This window comes from Macaca fascicularis, chromosome 11, assembly GCF_037993035.2.
Source record: "Macaca fascicularis isolate 582-1 chromosome 11, T2T-MFA8v1.1".
NCBI lineage: Eukaryota > Metazoa > Chordata > Mammalia > Primates > Cercopithecidae > Macaca > Macaca fascicularis.
This window is the reverse complement of record NC_088385.1, coordinates 16,393,986-16,415,455: the sequence shown is the minus strand read 5'-3', so window position 1 is coordinate 16,415,455 and position 21,470 is coordinate 16,393,986. Positions and strand designations below refer to the sequence as shown.

General features: G+C 41.3%; 1 protein-coding gene across 2 annotated transcripts in view; it reads left to right on the top strand.

The window, feature by feature from the left end:
* Positions 1–21,470, top strand: part of GRIN2B (glutamate ionotropic receptor NMDA type subunit 2B) — a 422,075-nt gene that overhangs the window by 348,002 nt on the left and 52,603 nt on the right. For both annotated transcript variants that reach the window (XM_074006302.1, XM_015430403.4), the window contains 3 exons: positions 17,557–17,759; positions 18,554–18,725; positions 18,944–19,097. In XM_074006302.1, the coding sequence (XP_073862403.1) occupies positions 17,557–17,759; positions 18,554–18,725; positions 18,944–19,097 (529 nt within the window). The remainder of the gene's footprint in view (positions 1–17,556; positions 17,760–18,553; positions 18,726–18,943; positions 19,098–21,470) is intronic.

Below are 21,470 nucleotides of genomic sequence, written 5' to 3'. Positions count from 1 at the left end.
GGTAAATATTAAAATGCTCGTTGTAGAAGGGGATGGGTTTTACCTTGTGTCCTTGATTGCTCTGAAATAAACTCTGCCAGCCTTTATCCTCAGTGGCAGAGACCAGTGTCCTCATGAACACCCCTACCACCATTACCTTCTACTTTTCTCCCTGTCTCCAAAGACTCATTTTTGGAAAATGGTTGTGTAAACCAGCAGTTCGCAAACATTAGCATGCATGAGGCTTTTTAAAAACCAGATTGCTGGGTTCTGCCCACAGTTGCCGATTCAGTAGTTCTGGAGAGATGCCTGAGAATGTGCATGTCAAATGATGCCCATGCTGCCGGTCTTGGGGCCACACTTTGAGCTTCACTGGTCTAAACCCCTCAACCTCATTCTACGTGAGTGAAGGAATCTACAAACACGCACAAGTGCAACAGCCTTACAAGGTGAAGGATCCCAGCACCTGGGAGTGACTTTATGTGATCTTCCTTTCCCATGACACGAGATTGAGGCTGTGAAGGAGAGGAGTTCTCAGGGCAGCTCAGTGAAATGTCACCTGACACCAGGGACCCACACAGTCTGTCTTTTGCTTCTCCAAATGTGTTCCCTCATTTCCCCACTAGGAAAATGAACAGGTTGCCATAGAGGTGTGGGTCTCAATTTCGGTGCTCATTAGAATCACCTGGGGAGATTTTAAATACTATTATTGTATATCCTGCTTAGAGATTCCAATATAATTGGTATGAGATAGGTCTTAGGAATCAGCATTTTAATCACATTACAGGTGATTCTAATATACACCCTGGTTGAAAACCACTGACATTTTCTAGATCACTTCCAGATCTACCAGTCTACCTGCATGCCTTCCCTCCCCATGGAATCCCACCCTGTCTACCTTTGCTCAGCCCTCAACCCTCCAGCCTAGCTGAACTCTTTGCCCTTACCTCTCTCCACATACATTGTATTCCATTCACCCTGGGACACAAAGTTGCTTCAAACCTCATTTAACTTCCCTGCTTAGGCAGAGGATGAGTCCCAAACAACTGCAGAAATTCACTGATAAAAATACAGACAACAAAATAGGGGCACTTCTAGAACTCCTGAGAAGAGTTAACTGTGGAAGCAGAGGGGAACCCATTCCTGGAAAGTAACTTTTACTCATGAAGTCACACCAGAGCCCGAAGAGTACACATTACACTTAATATTGGCTCCATATTACCTATTCTCCTGGGCTGGCCCGACCCCATTTTATGGTGATTCCTGCAGATTGACATGTACTTTCTGTGTACAAGTGACTCATATGATAACATTTCTGCAAAGGTGGTGGCTTTTGCCTGATAGGAATTCAAGTGCTACCTTAATTTTCTGTTTTACTTATCTTGGTACAGAATGTGAACTTACCCACTGTTAGCCTAAGTTACTTTCATTTCATTCTAACTCTTTTGTAAACTGAACTAGAAGCACAGGAACCTTCTTTTCTGAACTTCACTTGAAGCTTTGGTTGGTGGAGGTTTTTCAGTTCAGTTGTCATTTTTAATGAGGTTATTGTTTGGGGTTTTGTTTTCTTTGAAATGGCTTAAGTTGAGGGGAAGTTTAGTCGTTTAATTCTACCATGTGGTCTGGCCGTGAACCCAAGGCCTGAGGACTGGTGCCTTTCTGCTAATTAATTCTCGATGTCAGACATCTGGAAACCCGCCTTTTCTGCCTCATCTGAGTTGACTAATTAATTAAGCTATGTTTGTAAACAGGCGTTTTCTCCCCAGCACTTCTTTCATCATCTGTTTCTTTAGCCACAAGCTGGCGACCCCATTAAATGGTAAACTACTTGGCCAATAATTCTGTTCTTGCACAGGCTGTGGATGTTCCTTTAGGAGGCCGCTTAGCACTGTGCAAGAAGCCCAGGCTTCGGAGTGAGGTGAATCAGGATTTCAATCCAGTTGAGCTATTTATTAATTATGTGACCACAGGCAAATTACCTGGCATCTTAACGTGTCAGTTTCCACATTTTCTCCCTGCAAAACCTACCACTTAGTCCAGTGTCTGGCACATCATTTGGTACTCTCTAAACACTGGGTATTTTTCTTTTTGTTTTTCTTTTTTGGCTGGATGGGAGCATTCATGCCACCTTCCTTGCCTTTGTCCAGGGAGTAGCTAGTTTCAAGGCACTTCCACAAACATTTTCACCTTTGTTTATCTCAAACCCATATGAGGCTATTTTTGCAAATGTTTTCACCCTCATATTTTACAGTTAGAGAATCGGTCTCTGCAAGGTTACGTGCCAACGTCCCATGGGCAGTCACAGACTGCCAGGGCCTGGCTAGGTCTTCATGCTGTTGGCTTAAAGCTCTTGCTTTGAGACCAGATATCCCCCTTCCCTTCAGTGGAGGATGTGAGATTAGATTATAAACACTGGGAGGAAAAAGTCACACAAGATATACTGAGAGCACCTGATATGGTTTGGCTCTGTGTCTGTCCCCACCCAAATTTCATCTCAAATTGTAATCCTCATGTTTTGGGGAGGGACCTGGTGGGAGGTGATTGGATCATGGGGGTGGCTTCCCATGCTGTTCTCATGATAGTGAGGGAGTTCTCATGAGATCTGCTGGTAAAAGTGTTTGACAGTTCCCCCCCCGATCTCTCTCTCCTGCTGCCATGTAAGACGTGCCTCACTTGCCCTTCACTTTCCACCATGATTTTGAGTTTCCTGGGGCTTCCTCAGCCATGCAGAACTATGAATCAATGAAACCTGCTTTGTTTATAAATTACCCAGTCTAAGGTAATACCTTTTTAGCAGTGTGAGAATGGACTAATATAGTACCTTATAAAACAACGCAATGACTTAAGGTGTCGAAATGCCTAGTAGAGAAACATTATCTGATACATGGAATACACCGACAGTCTAACTGCTGGATTTCCCATTCTATAGCATAGAATATATAGATTCCGTCATTGTCCCACCAGTTCTGGTTGGTTTGTGGGTCAGCTGTTAGTCATTGTTGTGTCCCAAAGTTATTAACTGATTTCAATAACATTAATACTTACATGTGGGTGATTTGATGTATGTTCGAGTCCCCCACCAGCCCTCTGAGATTGGAATACACACACACACACACACACACACACGTACACACATTATACATATATATCTTCCCACTTTGCTCACAAAGAAACTTAGAATCCCAGAGTTCAAATGACTTGTCACATTCAGAAGGCTTATTAGCAGTAGGGCCGGGCCAGAGATCTAGGACTTCCAACTGTGTTTGGTACTATTTCAACAATGCTACCACTAAAAAGGACTTACATGAGCACTGTACTTATTTATATTAAAGCACTCTAAAGAATGTTGTGCTGGTATGTCTTTTATTTCTATCCATGCTTGTCTTTCTTCTTGCTTATTATATTCCTTGATTTTGCCTGATAGGTATATCTTTTTCCCAAGGTAGATACATTGCGGTTAACCTCTGCTGTGTAACAACCACCTGGAAACTTAGTGGCCTGACATAGCCATAATTTTATTACTCAGCCTTCTTTGGGTCAGCAGTTTGAATTAGAGTAAGTTTGAATTAGTGGTTCTTGGGTTGGTCTCCAGGGGGTCACTTATCTGTTGACTCTACCAAGGCTGAACCATCCAAAATGGCCTAATTTATGGGTCTAGTGTTGGTACTGGCGATCGGATGAGCCTCATTCTACGTTTGCTTGTCCTCAGGAAGGCTGGTCCAAGTTTTTTCAGCATTGGCAGCAACATTCCAAGAGGACAAGACCCACTGACTATTGCTCATCCTGGTCGCTACATGTGTCACATTTTTCGATATCCTGTTGGGCAAAGCAAGTCACAAAGCTAAACTCAGAGTCAGTGTGAGAAAGGATTGCACAAGGGCATGCATACTGGGATATCTGTTTCATTTAGTTACCACTAATATAATAATCTACCATAAATGAATATAAAAATAATATCTACCTTATAAGACTTCTGAAAATTAAATTTCATACTGCATGTGTTTTGCTCAGCATCATCTCTGACGTAGTAAATACTCAATAAATATTAGTATTATTGGTAGAATCATCATTATCTATTAGCTGCCAGGAGCAGGTTCCCTTTTTGAAATTTTGTTGTTGTTTGTTTAGCTAACATTTATTTAGTGCTTACTGTGGTAATCTTCCCTATGCTAGGTATTGAGGATACAAGGAAATGATAATATTCAGTTCCTGCCATTGAGGAACTCATAATCTACTGGAGGAGACCAGACACATAAGCAGTTAGATATAAGATATCATGGCAAGTTGTGAGGCTGAGATATGCACATGGTATTTTGGCAGTACAGAGGAAGGATACCTAACCCTTTAGTCCAGCCAAGGGGTGTAGTAAGAAAACTTCTTGGCATAGATGCTACTGAGCTGAATCCTAAGTGAAGAGCTGTGTCGTTCAGAAGACCAGGGGTTTTAAATAGAGGATTTTGGCATGAGTAAAGACATTCAGATAAGAAACAGCATTCTGTGTTTTCAAATGAAATTAAAAGGCTAGGAATCCTGAAGAGATAAGCCGAAAAAGAAACAAAGGCAGGGAGGCAAGAGAGAGAGAGAGCAAAAGAGAGAGGGAGAGAAAGGTAAAGAAAGAGGAGAAGGAGGAGCAAGAGGAGGGAAGGAGGGAAGGAGGAAGGGGAAAGAGAAAGGGTGAAACGTGGGGAATAAATGTGTACTTTTCCAAAGTTAGATATTATTCTGTAGGTGAATGAGGAGGCCCTGACAGGCTTTGAGAAAGGTAAGGATGCAGTCAGATCCGCAGTTTAGAGCGATCACTCTGGGGTTCAAGTGGAGCATGAATGGAGGTGGGGAAAACATTAGGAGTAATGCAGAAATCCAGGCAAGAGACAGAGTATCTGTGAATGGAAGTCAAGGTAGGATCCTTTCTATTTCTACCCTCCATAGCTAAGAAAAGCATTTCCATGAGAGATGGAATGACCTTGGATATCCTAGTTTGGGAGCCTATAGTCTAGAATATCTGACAAAAAAACTATTTTCTTCATTCTTTACCAATATTCTTATCTACCAAATTGACCTTTATTGTCTAGGAGGAGTGGTAGACCCTGGGCAATCTTAGAGTGAGTGTTATTGTTAAATATTTAGTCTTGTTTTGGATGGCCCTGGTGAGGTGTGAGGAAACTGTTCTATGAATTTGGCAGGTCACCTTAGACAGAACAGTAAGTATGTTCTTAGACACAGATCCTTCAAGCCTTTTTTTTTTCTTGTCTTTGTGGTCTAGGCTTCTAAAATTATAATGTATTTTAAATGACTTTGACCTCTTCCATTTGTACTCCCTCATTGCCTCAGTAATTCTTATGTGTCTCTTCAATGTTTATGCCTTGTTACTTTTCATATGTATTCACAACCTTATGTCTTGGATTTCCTGGATGATCACACTTTCAACTACATTGCTTCATTGTCCCAGAAAGCACATTCATAATTATCAGTGTTTACATTCAGATTTGTGGTCCGGAAAAAATTGTCATTATACTTATGCAATATGTCCCCTTTCCAGAATGCTTCTCATTACTTTCTTTCTGATACTTGTGTATGGGCACCCTGCAGTGATAAAAGCAGCTCTCTGCAGTCTCATCTGATGAGGTCCTGCTCCAGTCCAGCTACATGTTCTAGCTCCAAAAAAATTTGCTTGAGAACCAATTTTGCTTTGATTGGTTTAGTAAATATGCAGTGATTTGCAACACTATTCATTAGTGTCCCAAGCTATATCTGAGAGGGGTTAGTCCGGTATGTCTAAGATCTATCGGTAGATTCCTGCATATTTTCAAGTAAACTTTTCTTTAAACCTATTGAAAACACTTGAAATTCAGAGGAGGATCATGAAGAGGGTGTGATGAGACTGATCAGGAGGCAAGGGGCAGAGCAAGCTGGGGACCAGTCCAGTAAGCCTTGTTTGAAGAGCAGTGTAATCATTTCTGACTCCCAGTGCTCTTCTGCAACAACATGGTACCTTCTGGATAGTGGCACTGTCCACTCAGTGCCTTTCATCCTCCTGCTTCTCTGGGCCCCTAGACCATCTAATGCTATGGCAGACCCAAGGCACACAGAACTGCCAAGGAGAATAGGACAGGCAGATATTCTAGATCAGCATCATTTATTAGACATTATTACGACATGCCTGATACTGTTCTCTGCATTTTATGTGCCTTGTGGCACATATTATTAATATTAATATGTGGCACATAATGTTAATATTTGTGGCATTGAGGAGTGGTAAAAAACAAAGGCTTTGGTGTCAGACTGCCTGTGTTCGAATCCTGTTTCTGCCATTTACTTGGTTTGGGGAACCCCTAAGTGGGGGTCTTAAAGGACCCTTCTGGGTTATGTGCTGTTAATCCTGGGAAGGAACTTGTAGAAGGAGTGCATGGGGAGTAGAAGGGGAGACGGAAGGCATGCAAATGACTGCACCTGGCAGTAGGGTCTGGCACATGGACCAGGTGTTAGGAGATGCCAAGTGACCTGCTGAGTGCATTTGGCTGTGACTGTAGACTCTGTGGCTGTCCAAGCACCCCCACAAGGCCTGGCCAGGAAGAGAATGCAGCCACAGGTCACTAACCAGACAATAGGAACTCCAGCCCATTGGCCCTGCCTAAACCCAAGACTCAAAGAGCTTGAGTGGAGGACCCCTGCTGCTTCTTCCTTTGGTGAGACACTTGTTTAGGAATGACTGAGGAATCTGCCTGTCACTTGCAACCCAACTTACTTCTTGGCTCCTGAGATGTTCACAGAAATTGGCGATGATAAATGTCACTACTGCCACCACAACCACTGTCATTTACTCAGGGCTCACCATGCTCTGGGCACTTTACAAAGCATTTTATGTACATTATTTTATTTAATTTCCATCAGAACCCCACAGATAGTTATATTGCCACTTATGAATGAAATACACAGTGCATTATGAGAATTGTTTTGATTATAAAGAATAGACACACAACTTGAACCAGCTTAAGCAAAAGACAACTTTATTGTAGGATACTGGATCATCTCAACAACTCACAATGGTAATGTGGTTGAGCCTCCAGAAGAGCCATAAACCAGGACTCTGATGCTGTCATATATCTCACTCATACTCTCACTTGTATTTACTTTTCAGTGGCTTCTGGCTTCATTCTTGTCTTTCCATAGGTCAGTTTCTCCATAGGCTACAAAACATGGCTTCCCAGGGCTTCTGAATTTTACATATTATAGCTTATGCCACTAGAATGAGACTGACTTAACATTCTCCTGGGTCCTACCAAAAATCCCAAGGATTTGATCCAGCCAGTCAGGTGCCCCAACTCCTCAACCTCTCAGCTGTGGCTGGGTCAGTGGGTAGACCAGGGGGTGAAATAAAATGGCAACCTCCACAGGACTGCATGGTTGGAGTTGAGGAAGGGGCACTTCACAAAAGGAGGAGATAAAGATTTACAGTGAGGGGTGAGAGGGGAGAGTGAGTCAGAAGGAGAGGCAGGGATGGCTGGTTGGTAGCCCAACAGTAACCATCCACAACACAGGGTTAAAAAAATTAAGGAACTCATCCAGACTCACAGGCAACCAATGATGGGAAAGCAAGTATTCAAATTAGGCATTTCTGACTTCAAAGTCTACGTTCCTTACTAATATGACAAATTAGAATAAAGTAGGGTGAATGAATGAGTGAATACACACATACATACATATTTGCCTAAGTACTAATGAAGACCTTGCCAAGTCAGTGCTCAAATCCAGAGAGTCACAGTTCAGAATCGTCCAACGCTACACACTTTTGCTCTATCCTCACAACTGTCATTTGAGAATAAAGGTAGAGAGCAATGACAAGGTAACCTGATGACAAGCAGTGTCAGTGATTGCAGCCTATGGCCCAGTTCCCAAAAGCAGATTCTAACAGCACCCCTAGAACCCAACCATCATTTATCAGTCAGCAGGTCAGCATTGCTGCTGAGCTGTGTTCTGGCGTAAGCCAAGGCCTTGGGCATGATGCACACATGTCCAGGAGGAAGCTGATTCCAAGGGAGTGGTCTGTTTGACAGGTTCCTCACTGTGTCCTGCATATTCCAGAAGATGGTTTGGGACCTAGTTTTGTTGTTTCGGGAGACAGGTCTTCATTGGAAGAAGGCATATCTATGGTGAAGGTAGAGCTCAGCTCTCACTAATTGAGCTCCTTTAAGTCTAAGAATAGGACTCTGAGGATTATGGCTTCCAAAGGATGGAGAGTTGTGGCTTGGAGTTTTTGAGCCCTTGTGCCAAGAGGCATTAGATACTTCAGGAAATCCTGCTGAATCTTTCCACCTATTTGGGCCTGTTTAGCAAACTGTTTACAAAATTCTCTGACCTAAAAGAATTAATGTTCTTTTCTAAAATGGCATCTTGTCCCAGGGAGGAGTTTATGGTGAGGCACCACCTCGCCCAGTGGGACTCTTTGGATTCAAGACCTTTGGTAAATTCAGAAGAGTACTAGCATTTTTGTTCCTGTGATTTGTTTTTATTTGCACATGAATTAAAATAGTGAATGAAACCAAAAGAACCTCATCAAGTTTACCCTGATGTTTGGAAAAGATTGAGTTAAAAGCTTGGAGTTTGTTCAGTATTTCCCCCTTGACAATTGCAAGCCACTTGCACAAAAAAATTACGTTTCTGGGAGGAAGTCACATTAAGGAGCTACACTGATGTTTTCAATTGTAGTAGTAATAGTTATACTGAGGAGGAGGAGGAGAAAAAAATAGCAAATACTTGCGGAAAACTAATGAGCCAGGCACAGAGAGATTAAATAACTCATCCAAGGTCACACAGCTTGTCAGTACCCTGCCTCCCACTGCCACCTGCCACCATTCTGCCTATCTGGCCTCCATTATGAACTTCAGTTGCCACTTGTCATGAACCCTTTAGACACAACCATCAGGGATCTTGGGAGACTAGGGTGAGCTGAAACAGACTCTTCTACTCTCTTAGATCACAGTAAGTTTGCAAAGAATATAGAGGTCATAAATATTTTCTTGGTAACATAGCATGGTAAAAAAAAATATGAGCTGCTAGAGTCAAACAAAACAGAGATAAAATTCTGGTCCCTCAATGAGCCTTGGGCTTTTGGGTCTATATTGTAGGCAATTAATAATATCCACCTTTTTTAGTGGCAATGAATTGATAGACCTCTGCGAGAAGTGCCTGGCCCTCAGCCTGGTCCCTAATGGCTCTAATTACTCTAATATGATCACATCTCCATCCGTGGTGTTATCTGAAATGACCATAACTGCTCTCTGGTGCTGAGGGAATCAACAACTTCTATTCCTGGCAGGTAAGTCTGCTCTACCTCCCCCATTTTCCCATTCCTTCACTCTCCAGAGTAGGAAAGATGGAAGGAGGGATAAGCAGAGAACAGGAGTCACTCAGAGGGCAGTGCCCAGCAGCAACAATGGGTACACACAGCGCTCAGGGGGCCTGGACTCTCTTGGAGAGACAGGGCTCAGCCAGGGATAGCATCTGAGGCCTGAGATGGCAATGGATGTCTCAGTGTCCCTCGGGGAGCCACGCAGGTGACAGGCAGGGTTGGCTGGATGGGCTTCCCTTCAGCATGTGTACCCAGAGCCTGTGGTCCCCAGCTTAGTAAGTGATGAGGCAGTCATCGGCCAAAGGCAGTCATGGGTCAAATTTAAATATGGAAATTATTTTCAAGCACACTTTTCAAAAACTGAATTTCTAAACCTAGATGTCACTGAATATGCAAATAATTAGGAGAAGAAGCATTAAAGCCATGGCAGTGGCCTTTTTAGATACTCACTGCAGCAGATTGTGCCATTGCACTTAGAGCAATTCACATAGAACTGAGTCTGTCCAAGGTAACCTTATAATCAGGAAGGCTGAAGAGAAACAGAATGAAGCAGGCTTTACATCTTACATCATTTTCATGGACGAAACAACACTGGAGGGAGATCTAGTGAAGGCTTTGTGGAGGGTGTGCAATGACATCAGTCATTAATTTACTGAGCACATAGTCGTTATTCATGCCATTACAAGGGACAAAAGGAGGCATCTAATATAGTCCCTGCCCTCGAAGGGCTTAAAGACCAATTCAGAGACATGAATTTTGAAATACAGCTAACATTTTAATATGATAGTTAAAGGGAGAGGTTGACCCACAAAATTATTACAGGTGATCAAATAAGAAAACTCTTTCTCTGGGCTGGGGTGATCAGGGACAGTATCATGGCAGTGGAGAGGTCTGAGAAGGGCCAAGGAGAATGCAGAACATTCCTGAAACATGGAAAGGGACAGACCTGTGGGCAGAGGAAGGCCATGTGCAACAACAGAAAGCAAAATGGCATCTCTGTCATGTGCAGTATAGGAAAAGCTACATGCAAAAGTATACTAAGACCAAATGAGGACACTTTGGGAGTGGGGTAGATTGCTTTACAAGTCAGATAGGAAACCAAACGCTCCATTTAAAAAGACATATTATGTTTTACTGCAAAAGAAAAACAGTAAAATTTTGTGCACAGAAAAACGACCAGTCAGAAGACAAATCTCAGAGTGGGAAAAATGTTTTAAGCATACCTGACAGATGAAGGGTTACTATCATAGTACACCAGGAGCTCTTCTTTATGAACAGATAAGACAAACAACTCAATAGAAAATGGAGAAAAGATGTGACTAGAGGGTAAAGGAGGAAAACCTAAATGGCTAAGAGATATAGAAAGGTGCTTGAGCTCACCGTGAGGCAAGGAGATGAACATTAGAGCAGGAAGATATTGTTTTTCATTCTTCAGATTGGCAAGCATTTAGTAGTGATAAAAACTTAGTGCTGGTGAGAGTGTGAGCAGGATACACTCTTGTGCTTTGCTTATAGGAATTTCAATTGTTGCAAACTGTTGTATTCTGGCACCATTGAGAATATTTAAAAACATACATATCTTTTTGTTCCGCTTTTTCATTACTGGGAATTGATGCCTTAGAAATACCAAGATTTGTATTATGTCTTTTGGTTAATTTTTTGGAAATATCATAAATATCATAGGGGTATGCTTGAATAAAGCAAGGCACATTCACTATAATAGGCTACTATGCAGTTCTTAAAAGGAGTTAGATCTACTATTGGAAGAAATTCCCTACAGAGGTGGGAAAAGTAAGTGGCAGAGAAATGTGTGTATTATGATTCAATTTAGGAAACACACATACATACATACAGAGTCACACAAATCCCCTTATTTGTATATATGTAGATGTATTTTGAATGGATACAGATAGTGCAGGACCATACAGTGCTAGAATGTTCACTTGGTTACAAAGAAACCAGGGGGAGAGGTGGTGCTTTAGTTTGAATGTGTCCCCCAAAGTTCATGTGTTGGAAACTTAATCCTCTATGCAACGTTGTTGAGAGGTGGGACCTTTTAGAGGCAATTAGGTCCTGAGGCTCTGCCCTCATGAGTGAATGAATGACATTATCACAGTAGTCGGTTGCTTAACCAGAGAGCGGATTTGTTATAAAAGTGAGCTTGGCCCTCTCCTGCTCTCTCTCACACACATACTCTCTTGCCCTTCTGCCTTCTGTATGGGATGATGCAGCAAGAAGGCCCTTGCCAGATGCCAACACCTTTATATTGGACTTCCTAGCCTCTAGAAGTGTGAGGGATACATTTTTTAAAAAATTAATAAATTACCCAGTCTGCGGCATTTTTTTATAGTAGCAAAAAACAAAGTAAAGATAGGTAAATAGAGAAAAATAAAGATTGAGCAAAATGAAGTATTATCATATACTCAAACATTAAAAATCCTCAGACTGAAGATGTATAGCTTTGGGGGTAGGGAAGTGAGGGTGTCCTCCTGTCCTCGGATTTCTGCTGTATTCGGAGTCTGCAGGACAGAATGGGATGCAGAATTTGGGCTGCCTTGCAGCGACTCTGTCTGTTCCTTTAGCTTGCTCAGGGAAATAGCATGTAGCTTTAAGTTTCACATTTTAAAAGTCAGATGAAGGCGTAAAATAAGCAGCAAGTGTTTTGCGTTAGATCCAGATGTCATCTCAAGCAAAAAACAAAAATGCTTTGATTTTTGAAAAATAACCTTTGACGCCTAAAGAGGCTCTAATAAGTGCTTTTGTTCCAGAATCTTAAAAAAATGACTTTCTGTGCAGATGAGAGAGGCAGCCCGAGGAGACCGATGTCCTTTGCTAATCTGTGCAAGGACTGCAGCAGCCGCAATACCCTGCCCTGTTCCCCTCTCCCTTCTTCTCAATGACACATTCGCCCTTCTGCTCACATCAACTGTTCATGGTAGAGGGACAAACGTGGGGGCTTCAGAGAGGAACACGGTTTCTGTGGTCTTTTTTAATGTGTGGCCTTGTCAGGGTGCTAATTTGTGCCAATTTCACTGGCAGTAATGAGGAATCTGTTAGCAGAAGGAAGACTTTGAAGTCTAAAAGCATTACAGATTAGTTCCCTAGAATTTTCCTAAGGGAAGCCTTATGAGCCAAGTCCACTCGAAGATACTCCACAGGTTTGTAAGGTAGACTTCCTTCCGAGGAGAAATTCCCAGCTATTCAGCCTGTACCAAGAGAACCAAACCAGAAACTCTAAAACATCACTCCTTGTTTTTCTGGAAAAAAAAAAAAAAAAAAACAAAACTAGGCAAATATTTTTTTTTTCTCTTGAAAAAGATGATTTTGGCCCTCAAGAGATCTTTTTAAATATTAGAATGGCAGATAACTGAATTTTTTGTAGACAGATGTTGTGAAATGTGCTTGTGGTAATGATGTTTATTTGGTGTTTCCCTCAAAGGAATTCTGAGTGCTTTACAGTCATTTTCTTCATTATTTCTTAAGGTTTTTTATTTTCCTGATCCTATTTTAATCTCAAGCATAAATTCTTCCTTCAGTTCTTCTCACTACATTGTCTCTGAAATATCTCATTAGCCTCATGTTCTACTACTGTCTGCACTTGCAGGATTGTATACTCACACCACTTCAGACATCCTTTCAAGATGTTTGCTTGGTATCTCCGGCTTCTGTTTCTCTATTTACTATTTTTATTTGCTCTTTCAAACTTTTCCATTTATATTTTTCACCATACTTTCTCCCCCTTGAGAGAAGGATTGCTTGAAATACACCTTCTTCTTCTACATAATTTTTTTTCCTTTTTTGTTAATTTTAGTTGTTTACTCATTTCTAACCTGCCTTGCTCCATAAAGAATTGGCAGTGACTATCTAAACATGTTCTTTAACATGAGCCCTGTTGGTTGGAATTGGAAATCTGATATTCGTAGATTTTCTTTTTCAAAAAAGTTTCACCTTTCAGTACTCAAGGAATTTAACTTTCCTTCTCATTTCTTTTCTTGTTTCCTTGAAGAAACAAGAAAAAAAAATCATGACTTTAAGACAAGTTCATATTTTGTAGAAACAAATTGGATACTGCTATCCCTTCAAAAAGTAACCTCTAAGAGCACCTCTTCGTTGAGCTTTAATCTGTAGGATGTAGAGAGCCCCTGTCCTAAAGAAATTATGATCATGAAATTATGTGGAAGGCACCTCAGAATTCTATACACTTATTTTTACAGATGCAGAAACTGAGGCTCACAGTGCTTTAGAAATGTGTTTATAGTCTCAGAAATACTCAGAGACATGTTTAGAATTCATTTAGAAGACAAGTCACCTGGAACATTTAAAAAATCATTAAAGAAGGTGGTAGATAGCATGAAATGATGAATAACTGGGTTCCGGGCAGTGGTGAGCCGGTAGATGTTTAACAATAGGGGCTGGGGCTGGACAGAGGGAGCCTGATTGATAGTGTTTGCCACCTTCATGGTGCCCATGCCAGTTTCAAGCTACCAGCCTGACACCCTTGAACCAGGAGTTGGGAAGAGATGAGCATAATCCAGTCAGCTCTCGAGAGTTGCAGAGATCATCTGGCTACAGTGAGTAGGCCCTTAAGGAGGAGAACTGTGCTAGACCATTGCTCCCCATGCCTCAGACCTTACAGTTGTGAAGAATAATCCATTTTCATTTAGCCTCTGCACCACTCTGCTCCTTCACTCTTGCTCTTGCTTTGGCAGATAAATAATCTTACCTCCTCAGCTATCATTTACATTTCAAGCCCCAGCTCAAAATGAGGATCTGTGAGATTTCTTCTGATTCTTTTGGAAATCGTCACTTCTACTCTGAATGCCAGAGTACTTTATTTATATATTTTATTAGAGTAATTACCAAAGCCTAACTTGTCCATGGATACTAGATATTAATTATCAAAGCCTATTATTGTTGATGGATAGTGTCTTTTCCCTCTAGACTGTCCTTGGAGGAAAAGGAACATGTCTTACTCCTTCCTTGTCAGAGAAGCAGTACAGTGTGGTGGGTAGGAGCCCAAGCTCTGGAGTCAGACTGCTCAGCTTCAAGTCCCTTACCATGGGACCTTGGGCAAGTCATCAAACCCCTCTGTAGCCATCTGTAAAATGAAACATTAAATGTGAGTCCCAATATCACAGGCTCACTGTGGTATAGTGAGATTACTAGATATGGTCAGTGCCTAGCACATCTATGCCCTCAATAAATGCAACCTGGTATTGTTACCTCTAGCACACAGCCCAGTGCCTGGCACAGAATCAGTGTGCAGTTGGTGGTGGTTGAAATGAATGGACTTGAAGTAAGGATATGACCCAGCTAACTCGGTAGGAAGTTGGGAAAGGGTGTGATAAAGGGAACTGCAGGAACAAACTATTGTTGGAGAAATGAGAATGATATATTTAATAAAAATCAGTAGGTTATAGAATTATAGGATCAGAACCCAGGTTTCCAGCTGTGGTATGATGAACACAGAGAAGGGTAGGATCATTCGTACCTTCCCTTCACCCCATATGCTAGATGATGTATGTCTATAAATATACCATTGTTATTGCAATAGCTTTTGTAGACTGCTGATTGAAATATCTCATTTTCGATGCTGTGCAATTGCTTTTTAAAACATCAAAATGCTAGATTTTGAGTACAAATACTGTTACATTTCATTCAATTTGATTCAGTCCATCATTCCAACTAATTCATATCTCCTCGAAACTTGATTCGGCAATGCAGTTTATCTTTCCTCCTATCTAGTTTTCTGCTGTCTGCAATTTTGTAAGCATGACTTCTATTTTGTTTTCCAAAATACTATCCAGGCCGCTTCTAAGAACAGAGTCCCCTGACATGACACTAGTGACTTTTTCTATGTTGGCAGTCATTCATTAAACAATCTATTGTTTTCCTTTTTGGGTACAGATTTTAAACTGCTTTCAAATCTATCAAAGTGTGCAATATCCATATTGTTCACAATAGTGTCTGAGAAACTCTGCCAAAATGTTATGTATGTAGCATTTTTTCCACAGATATAGTAAGTCTATTAGAAAAGAAAATGCAGCTAGTTTGTTGCAAAGTGTTCCTGATTAATCCATGTTAGCTCTTAATACCAACAACTTCCTTTTCCAAGTTGAACTAAGGATTCATGATGTAAAATAGTGAAGTTAACTGTATCAAGGTAGGCTAGACTCAACCTACAGACTTTGACTATCTAGGTGAGAAATTTGGGCACAATTCTGAGGACAGTGAGAGATTGTTGAAATTTTTGATTCAGGATTATATGACAAAATTGTGTTTTCTGGCAGCAGTGTCCACAATGGACTCTGGGGGGACCTTTAGTGAGATTTGAAATTTCCTGCAATAATCTCAGAATGGGCCGCTGGGCTATATTAGGCTAGGCTAGTAGCAATAAAGATAGAAGAGAATAAATTTGGATTTAAGAGAAAAAAAGTCAAAAGGGACTATTGAGAAGATGATAGGAAATAAATAAATAAATAAATAAATAGATAGGTACTTTAGGGCTTCTCAACCTTTTACACATTATTGAAGGTGCAGAATATAAAACCAATTTGGCCACTGGGGTAAATAGGCCTGTTTGGGGATGGGGTACCAATGTCTGGGGCCCCCAGGACTAAGTCTCTCCTCTCCCAATTCCTACCTGCCCCAACTGGCAGAGGACATTAGTATCTCCACTGGCTGCAGAGCCATTTGGAAATTTCTGTTTTAGAAATAAGTAGTCTTAGTAATATGAGAAAAAATGTCTTGTACTAAAATCAGGATCAACAGTTCAGAGAAGTCTATATACATGAAGGAAAGCAAATGTTTGGTTCGGTGCATGATTCTGAACAAAGAAGCAAAACATCATTTATACCCTTGAAAGAAAACCAACCAGCATCAGTCAAACAGGGACTGTGTAGGTACCAAATAAGATTGCCCAAGCCACCAAGCCACTGCTTGCATTATAATGATGCAGTAACACAAGGGCAGGGGTTGTGCAGGCTACTGGACAAAGAAACCAAGAAGGAAGGAGTCTGGGTTTTGCATTAATTTGGAAATCCAAGCTGATTTGCTTGAAAATTTACGAAGTGCTACCAACTTGTTGCTTCTTATTGATTTCTGTAGTTAATAAATTAAGTAGTGCTGTAGTTCCTGGTGCCTCACCTGTTCTACTACTTTATATTGCTGCATGGAGGAAATCATAGATTGAGAAAATGTAGGTGCTTGCAATCCATAATTCCTTATGATAATTGAAGATGCTCAGTTATAGAAAATAAGCAAGTATTCCCTCTTTCTCCATTAAACTCAATGAGACAGAGAGATCAAGAGCCCCCCGACAAAGCCATGTCGATTCCCTTATAAATAGGAATGAGTAGCTCTTCTGAAAAATAATGGAACCCATACATTTCTCAGGATGGTTGCCAGCAGGCCGCCATGTTCATGATTCAGGGGCACTGGCCTTTCACATTGGAGTCCATGTGGATGGTGCTCCCTGGTGTTGGGGCACTCAGCCTGTGTGGCCATAGGTGGTGGCTCACAGAGAGACATATCTGATTCATCCCAGGGCTTCCACCCAGCCCAGGAGGTGCACGTCTGCATTGACCCACGTTCATCCCCAGCCTAACTGTGCTCCCTTCCCAAACAGTGTTAGTATTCTTTAATCCCAATTTGTAATTTTATTCCAATTCAGATCCACCTAGCTCTCCCCACTGGATCTTTTCTACAGTCAAAGCACATCCTTTTGGCTCATTTGCTCCCATTGTTCTGTTGACCTTTCCACAGCTATCCGCTGCTCTCACCATCATGCTCCTTGTTACAGTTAGGTAGAAAAAACTGGCAGCCACACATAATGCAGGCAACTCCAGCATCCTCACAGCACTTACTACACAGTGCTGCAAGGTATTTGTTTACATATCTGACTCCACTCACTATGAGCTTCATGAAGGACAGAATGATGCTTCTTTGAGCCATGGGTCTTGGCAGGGTGCCAGCACATAGTAGGTTCTCATTTAATGTTTGGTAAGTGAGTGATAATTGAATGTATTGCCTTTCTTACATTTGGACACAGTAGTCTTATTTGGGGCATATAACTAGAGAGAAGAAAAAGTATTCCTCTCTCTAGTTTGTACAATGTTGGCACTTGTTGGTTTTTGTTCAACTGCTTCCTGGAATTATTCAGACAATACAGGGACAGGCTGTTATGTTGTGGCCAGAGGTTTCTGATTCTCATGTTCATCCTTGTGCAGGTGGGGAAGTGGAAAGACAAGTCCCTGCAGATGAAGTACTATGTGTGGCCCCGAATGTGTCCAGAGACTGAAGAGCAGGAAGATGACCATCTGAGCATTGTGACCCTGGAGGAGGCACCATTTGTCATTGTGGAAAGTGTGGACCCTCTGAGTGGAACCTGCATGAGGAACACAGTCCCCTGCCAAAAACGCATAATCACTGAGTATGGCATCCTCTCAATGACTTTGGGTGGCATGGAAGAGTCAGCTTTGATGCACCTGTTAGCACTTGGCTGGCCTGAGACCTGAGGCATGAGAACCGGGCACTGTGTCTGATTTCTAGTTGTTTTTGATCTGTGGGATTACTGGCAGCCCTCTGGTCTAATGTCCCATTCTGTCCAGATGGTGACCTGGGAAAACGATGGCTAACTTCTTATGCTAAACTTTCTCTGGTCTTGCTTGGCCTCAATGATCAGGGCCTCAAGTTTATGGAGATTTAAGTTTACTTCTGGTTTTCAAATATGTTTTCTTGGGCCAACATGCCCCAAAATCTTGAGAGTTAGAACTATTTTTTGAAAAGTATAAAACTAATCTATGCTTTTAAAAGTCAGGATAATGGTTCTCCTTGGTGTGAAGTGCCTAGAGTGGGAAACAAGAGGCCTCTTGGGTGCTGGTAACTTTTCTGTATCTGGATCTGGGTGCTGATTAAAAAGAGGAGTTCAGTCTGTGAAAATTCATTGAACTGAGGCCTTCAAATATGCACCCTTTTCTTATGTATTTTGTACTTCAAAGGAGAATTAAAATTAAGAGGAAACATATCTCCATGCGATGAGATAATGAGAATAGTGCAGGTCTGCTGTCTGTCTTATTTCTTCACTCGAGTCTAGTATAAATTGTGCTGAGCTGTGAAGGGGGTCTGCTTCGGGATTGGAGGTTTGTTAATGGCAAAGGGTAATAAATGTTGCCTTTTTGTACAAAGCCTTTTTGTTCGTTTGTTTTTGTTTCTTTAATTGGCTAGGAATAAAACAGATGAGGAGCCGGGTTACATCAAAAAATGCTGCAAGGGGTTCTGTATCGACATCCTTAAGAAAATTTCTAAATCTGTGAAGTTCACCTATGACCTTTACCTGGTTACCAATGGCAAGCATGGGAAGAAAATCAATGGAACCTGGAATGGTATGATTGGAGAGGTGAGTGTCCACAAGGGCTGTTTCCATTTTCATTTATTTTCCTTCTTTTAAATATATGTTTTAAACATGCTCACTTTGTGCATTTCAGAAAATACAAAACGGCAAATAAGATGTATTGTTCCCACTATATAAAGAAAACCACAGCTAGGCTGTATTTTCCTCGTGGTGGTCCCTTGCCCTCTGAATGTTTTAATTGGAGGATTGCGTCTTTCTCTTAGGTGGTCATGAAGAGGGCCTACATGGCGGTGGGCTCACTCACCATCAATGAGGAACGATCGGAGGTGGTCGACTTCTCTGTGCCCTTCATAGAGACAGGCATCAGTGTCATGGTGTCACGCAGCAATGGGACTGTCTCACCTTCTGCCTTCTTAGGTAAATGATGGGTTTGCTGGTGGAAGGAAATGGACATACGGATGGGGAAGTGAAATAGGGAACAAAGAAGGAGCACATGGCCAGGCTCTTCCAGCTAGGAGGTGGTTTGCTAGGAGCTCAACTCAGTCAGGGACTTCACTTAGGGGACTTCAAAATTAATTACTCTCAAACATGAAAACTGATGAACACCCAGAAAAATAGGAAAGCATAATGCCGTCTAAGAAAGCAGTACTGGACTGGTCCTCAGAGGGCCTACTGTAGTCCCATTCCTGCCATTTAGTCAGCATGTGACCTTGAGCAAATTTGCTCTATCTGGGGACTCAGTTTCCTCATCCACAGGAGAAGTCATTTCAACCAGGCTGATCTCTGAGGCTGCTTCCTGCCATAATAATTTCTAATTCTGGATATCATTGAAATATCTATTTATTTTTAATTATCTGCAAGAATTGTGCTCAGTGCTACCAAAAAAGGTTTTTTGTTTCCACGCAAATTTTCTGAGGCTTTGCCAGATAGAGCTGATCTGATTCTTCCTCCCACCCCAGCGCACCCCTCCCCATACCATTCTCTCCAGCATCACTTAAATGTCAAAAATCTCAGATGTGATATAAGACTGGGTGAGATGAGGCCAAGATTTCAGTTAGATGAGGTCTTTTGTGAGCTCATACCCCATACTTTTTTTCAGGGGCCATGGAATGAGGGGTTGGAAAACAAAACGTCACCTTGAAAACAGAACACTGGGCTAGCAGAAAGGAGACTGAGTTTGGCCTAAACAAGCCGTAAGCCCCTGGACGAGTCACCATCTCTCTAAGGGACATCAACATTTTTTAAATGGGGCTATTATAGTAGACAGTGACTAACATTTCTTTAAGTTCTAACCATAGGGAATTAATTCAATTAATGCATTGCAAAGTGGAGTTATAGGCTCCATAGAATTTTTCTATAAATTACTCAAATTTCTTAGCTAATCTTCTTACTCACAGTGAAGCAAATTCCAGCCTTGCCAATTTTATGTGAAATGTGATTAGATAGTACACACTGTATGCAGTAATTCTCATAGCTGCTGTACGTATTTTATTTGCTTTTTTTCCTGTGCAAGGATAATTGGAACATTAAGAGATATAAACAAAACCACATTCTAATTCTAACCTTGTCAGTACAGCACTACCTTAACTTCTGAACTGGCAGAGCCAGTGGTACATTAACATATCACTGGAATGGCATAGAAATGTCAGGCAGGGTGTGTTTATGTCTGTGTTCAGAGGAGGAGCAGTTAGTTATAGGGATAAGAGAAGCCAACATTTATTGAGCACCTACTGTATAATGTGCCAGGCATCATTGTACACCCTTTGGTAATATTAACTCATAAAATGTTATTATACCCATTTTATAGCTTAGGAAACGGAATCTTAGACATATTAAGCCATTTTCCAGCAGTCTCTTAGCTGATAACTGGCAGCTCTAGGATTAAAATCCAGCTATGGTAGCCTTCAGAACCTGTGTTCTGGTACAAATAAGGCCTTTTCAGGGTTCAGCCCCTAACCCAGGAACCAGCATGGGGGACAAAGAGCAATGTAATAAAATGAAAAAACACAGACTTTTTGGCTCAGTTTGTAACTTGACCCTGCCACTTTCTGAGTATGAACTGGAAAGAACCTTGACCTCCTAGTTTACTCCTCCATAAAATAAATAAGGTAATCCCTAATGAAAGGGCCATTAGAAGGATTATATATACAGTATGTGGTAAAGTACTTTCTAAATTGTAAAGGCCGAAACAGACGATGTATTTTGTGTATAGAAAGTTTCCCTGGGCCTAATGGGAGGAAAAGACCATAGAGGTGATGCTTTTACTCAGTTATTCCCCAATCTTAGACAAAAGAGAAATCAGGGTAGAATTGCAATCAATTAGAGTCAAGTGTGCAGAGGTTTTCTCTGCACCTCTGGAGAGAGCCTTTGAATTGTACCTATTATGCTCGCATCTCTAGCTGCCATTAAAAGGTTTTGCATTTCACAGTTGGTGTGTTAAGCACTGGGGCTTTATCAAGATCTTTTTAAAATTGATTAAGTGACCAAGCTTTTACAATTCCTTTGGGAGTTCGATAATAAAGTAGGTTTCAGAGTAAGAAATATATTTTCTAATTTTCAGCCAATTTTTCCCCTTTTTAAACTTCATCTTTATTAATGATTTGGAAGATGGAGAAAACAGCATGTTAATTCACTTAGTTATGAGTTTACAATGTGCTGTGACAGCTAAAAAGGCCAGAACTATTTTGAGACACAATTGAGGGAGCATTGTATCATGGGACAGAATAGTGATTGTCCCTTTTTATAGGCCTTCACAGAGATGGCTTCTGGAATATAGTATCTAGTTTCGGG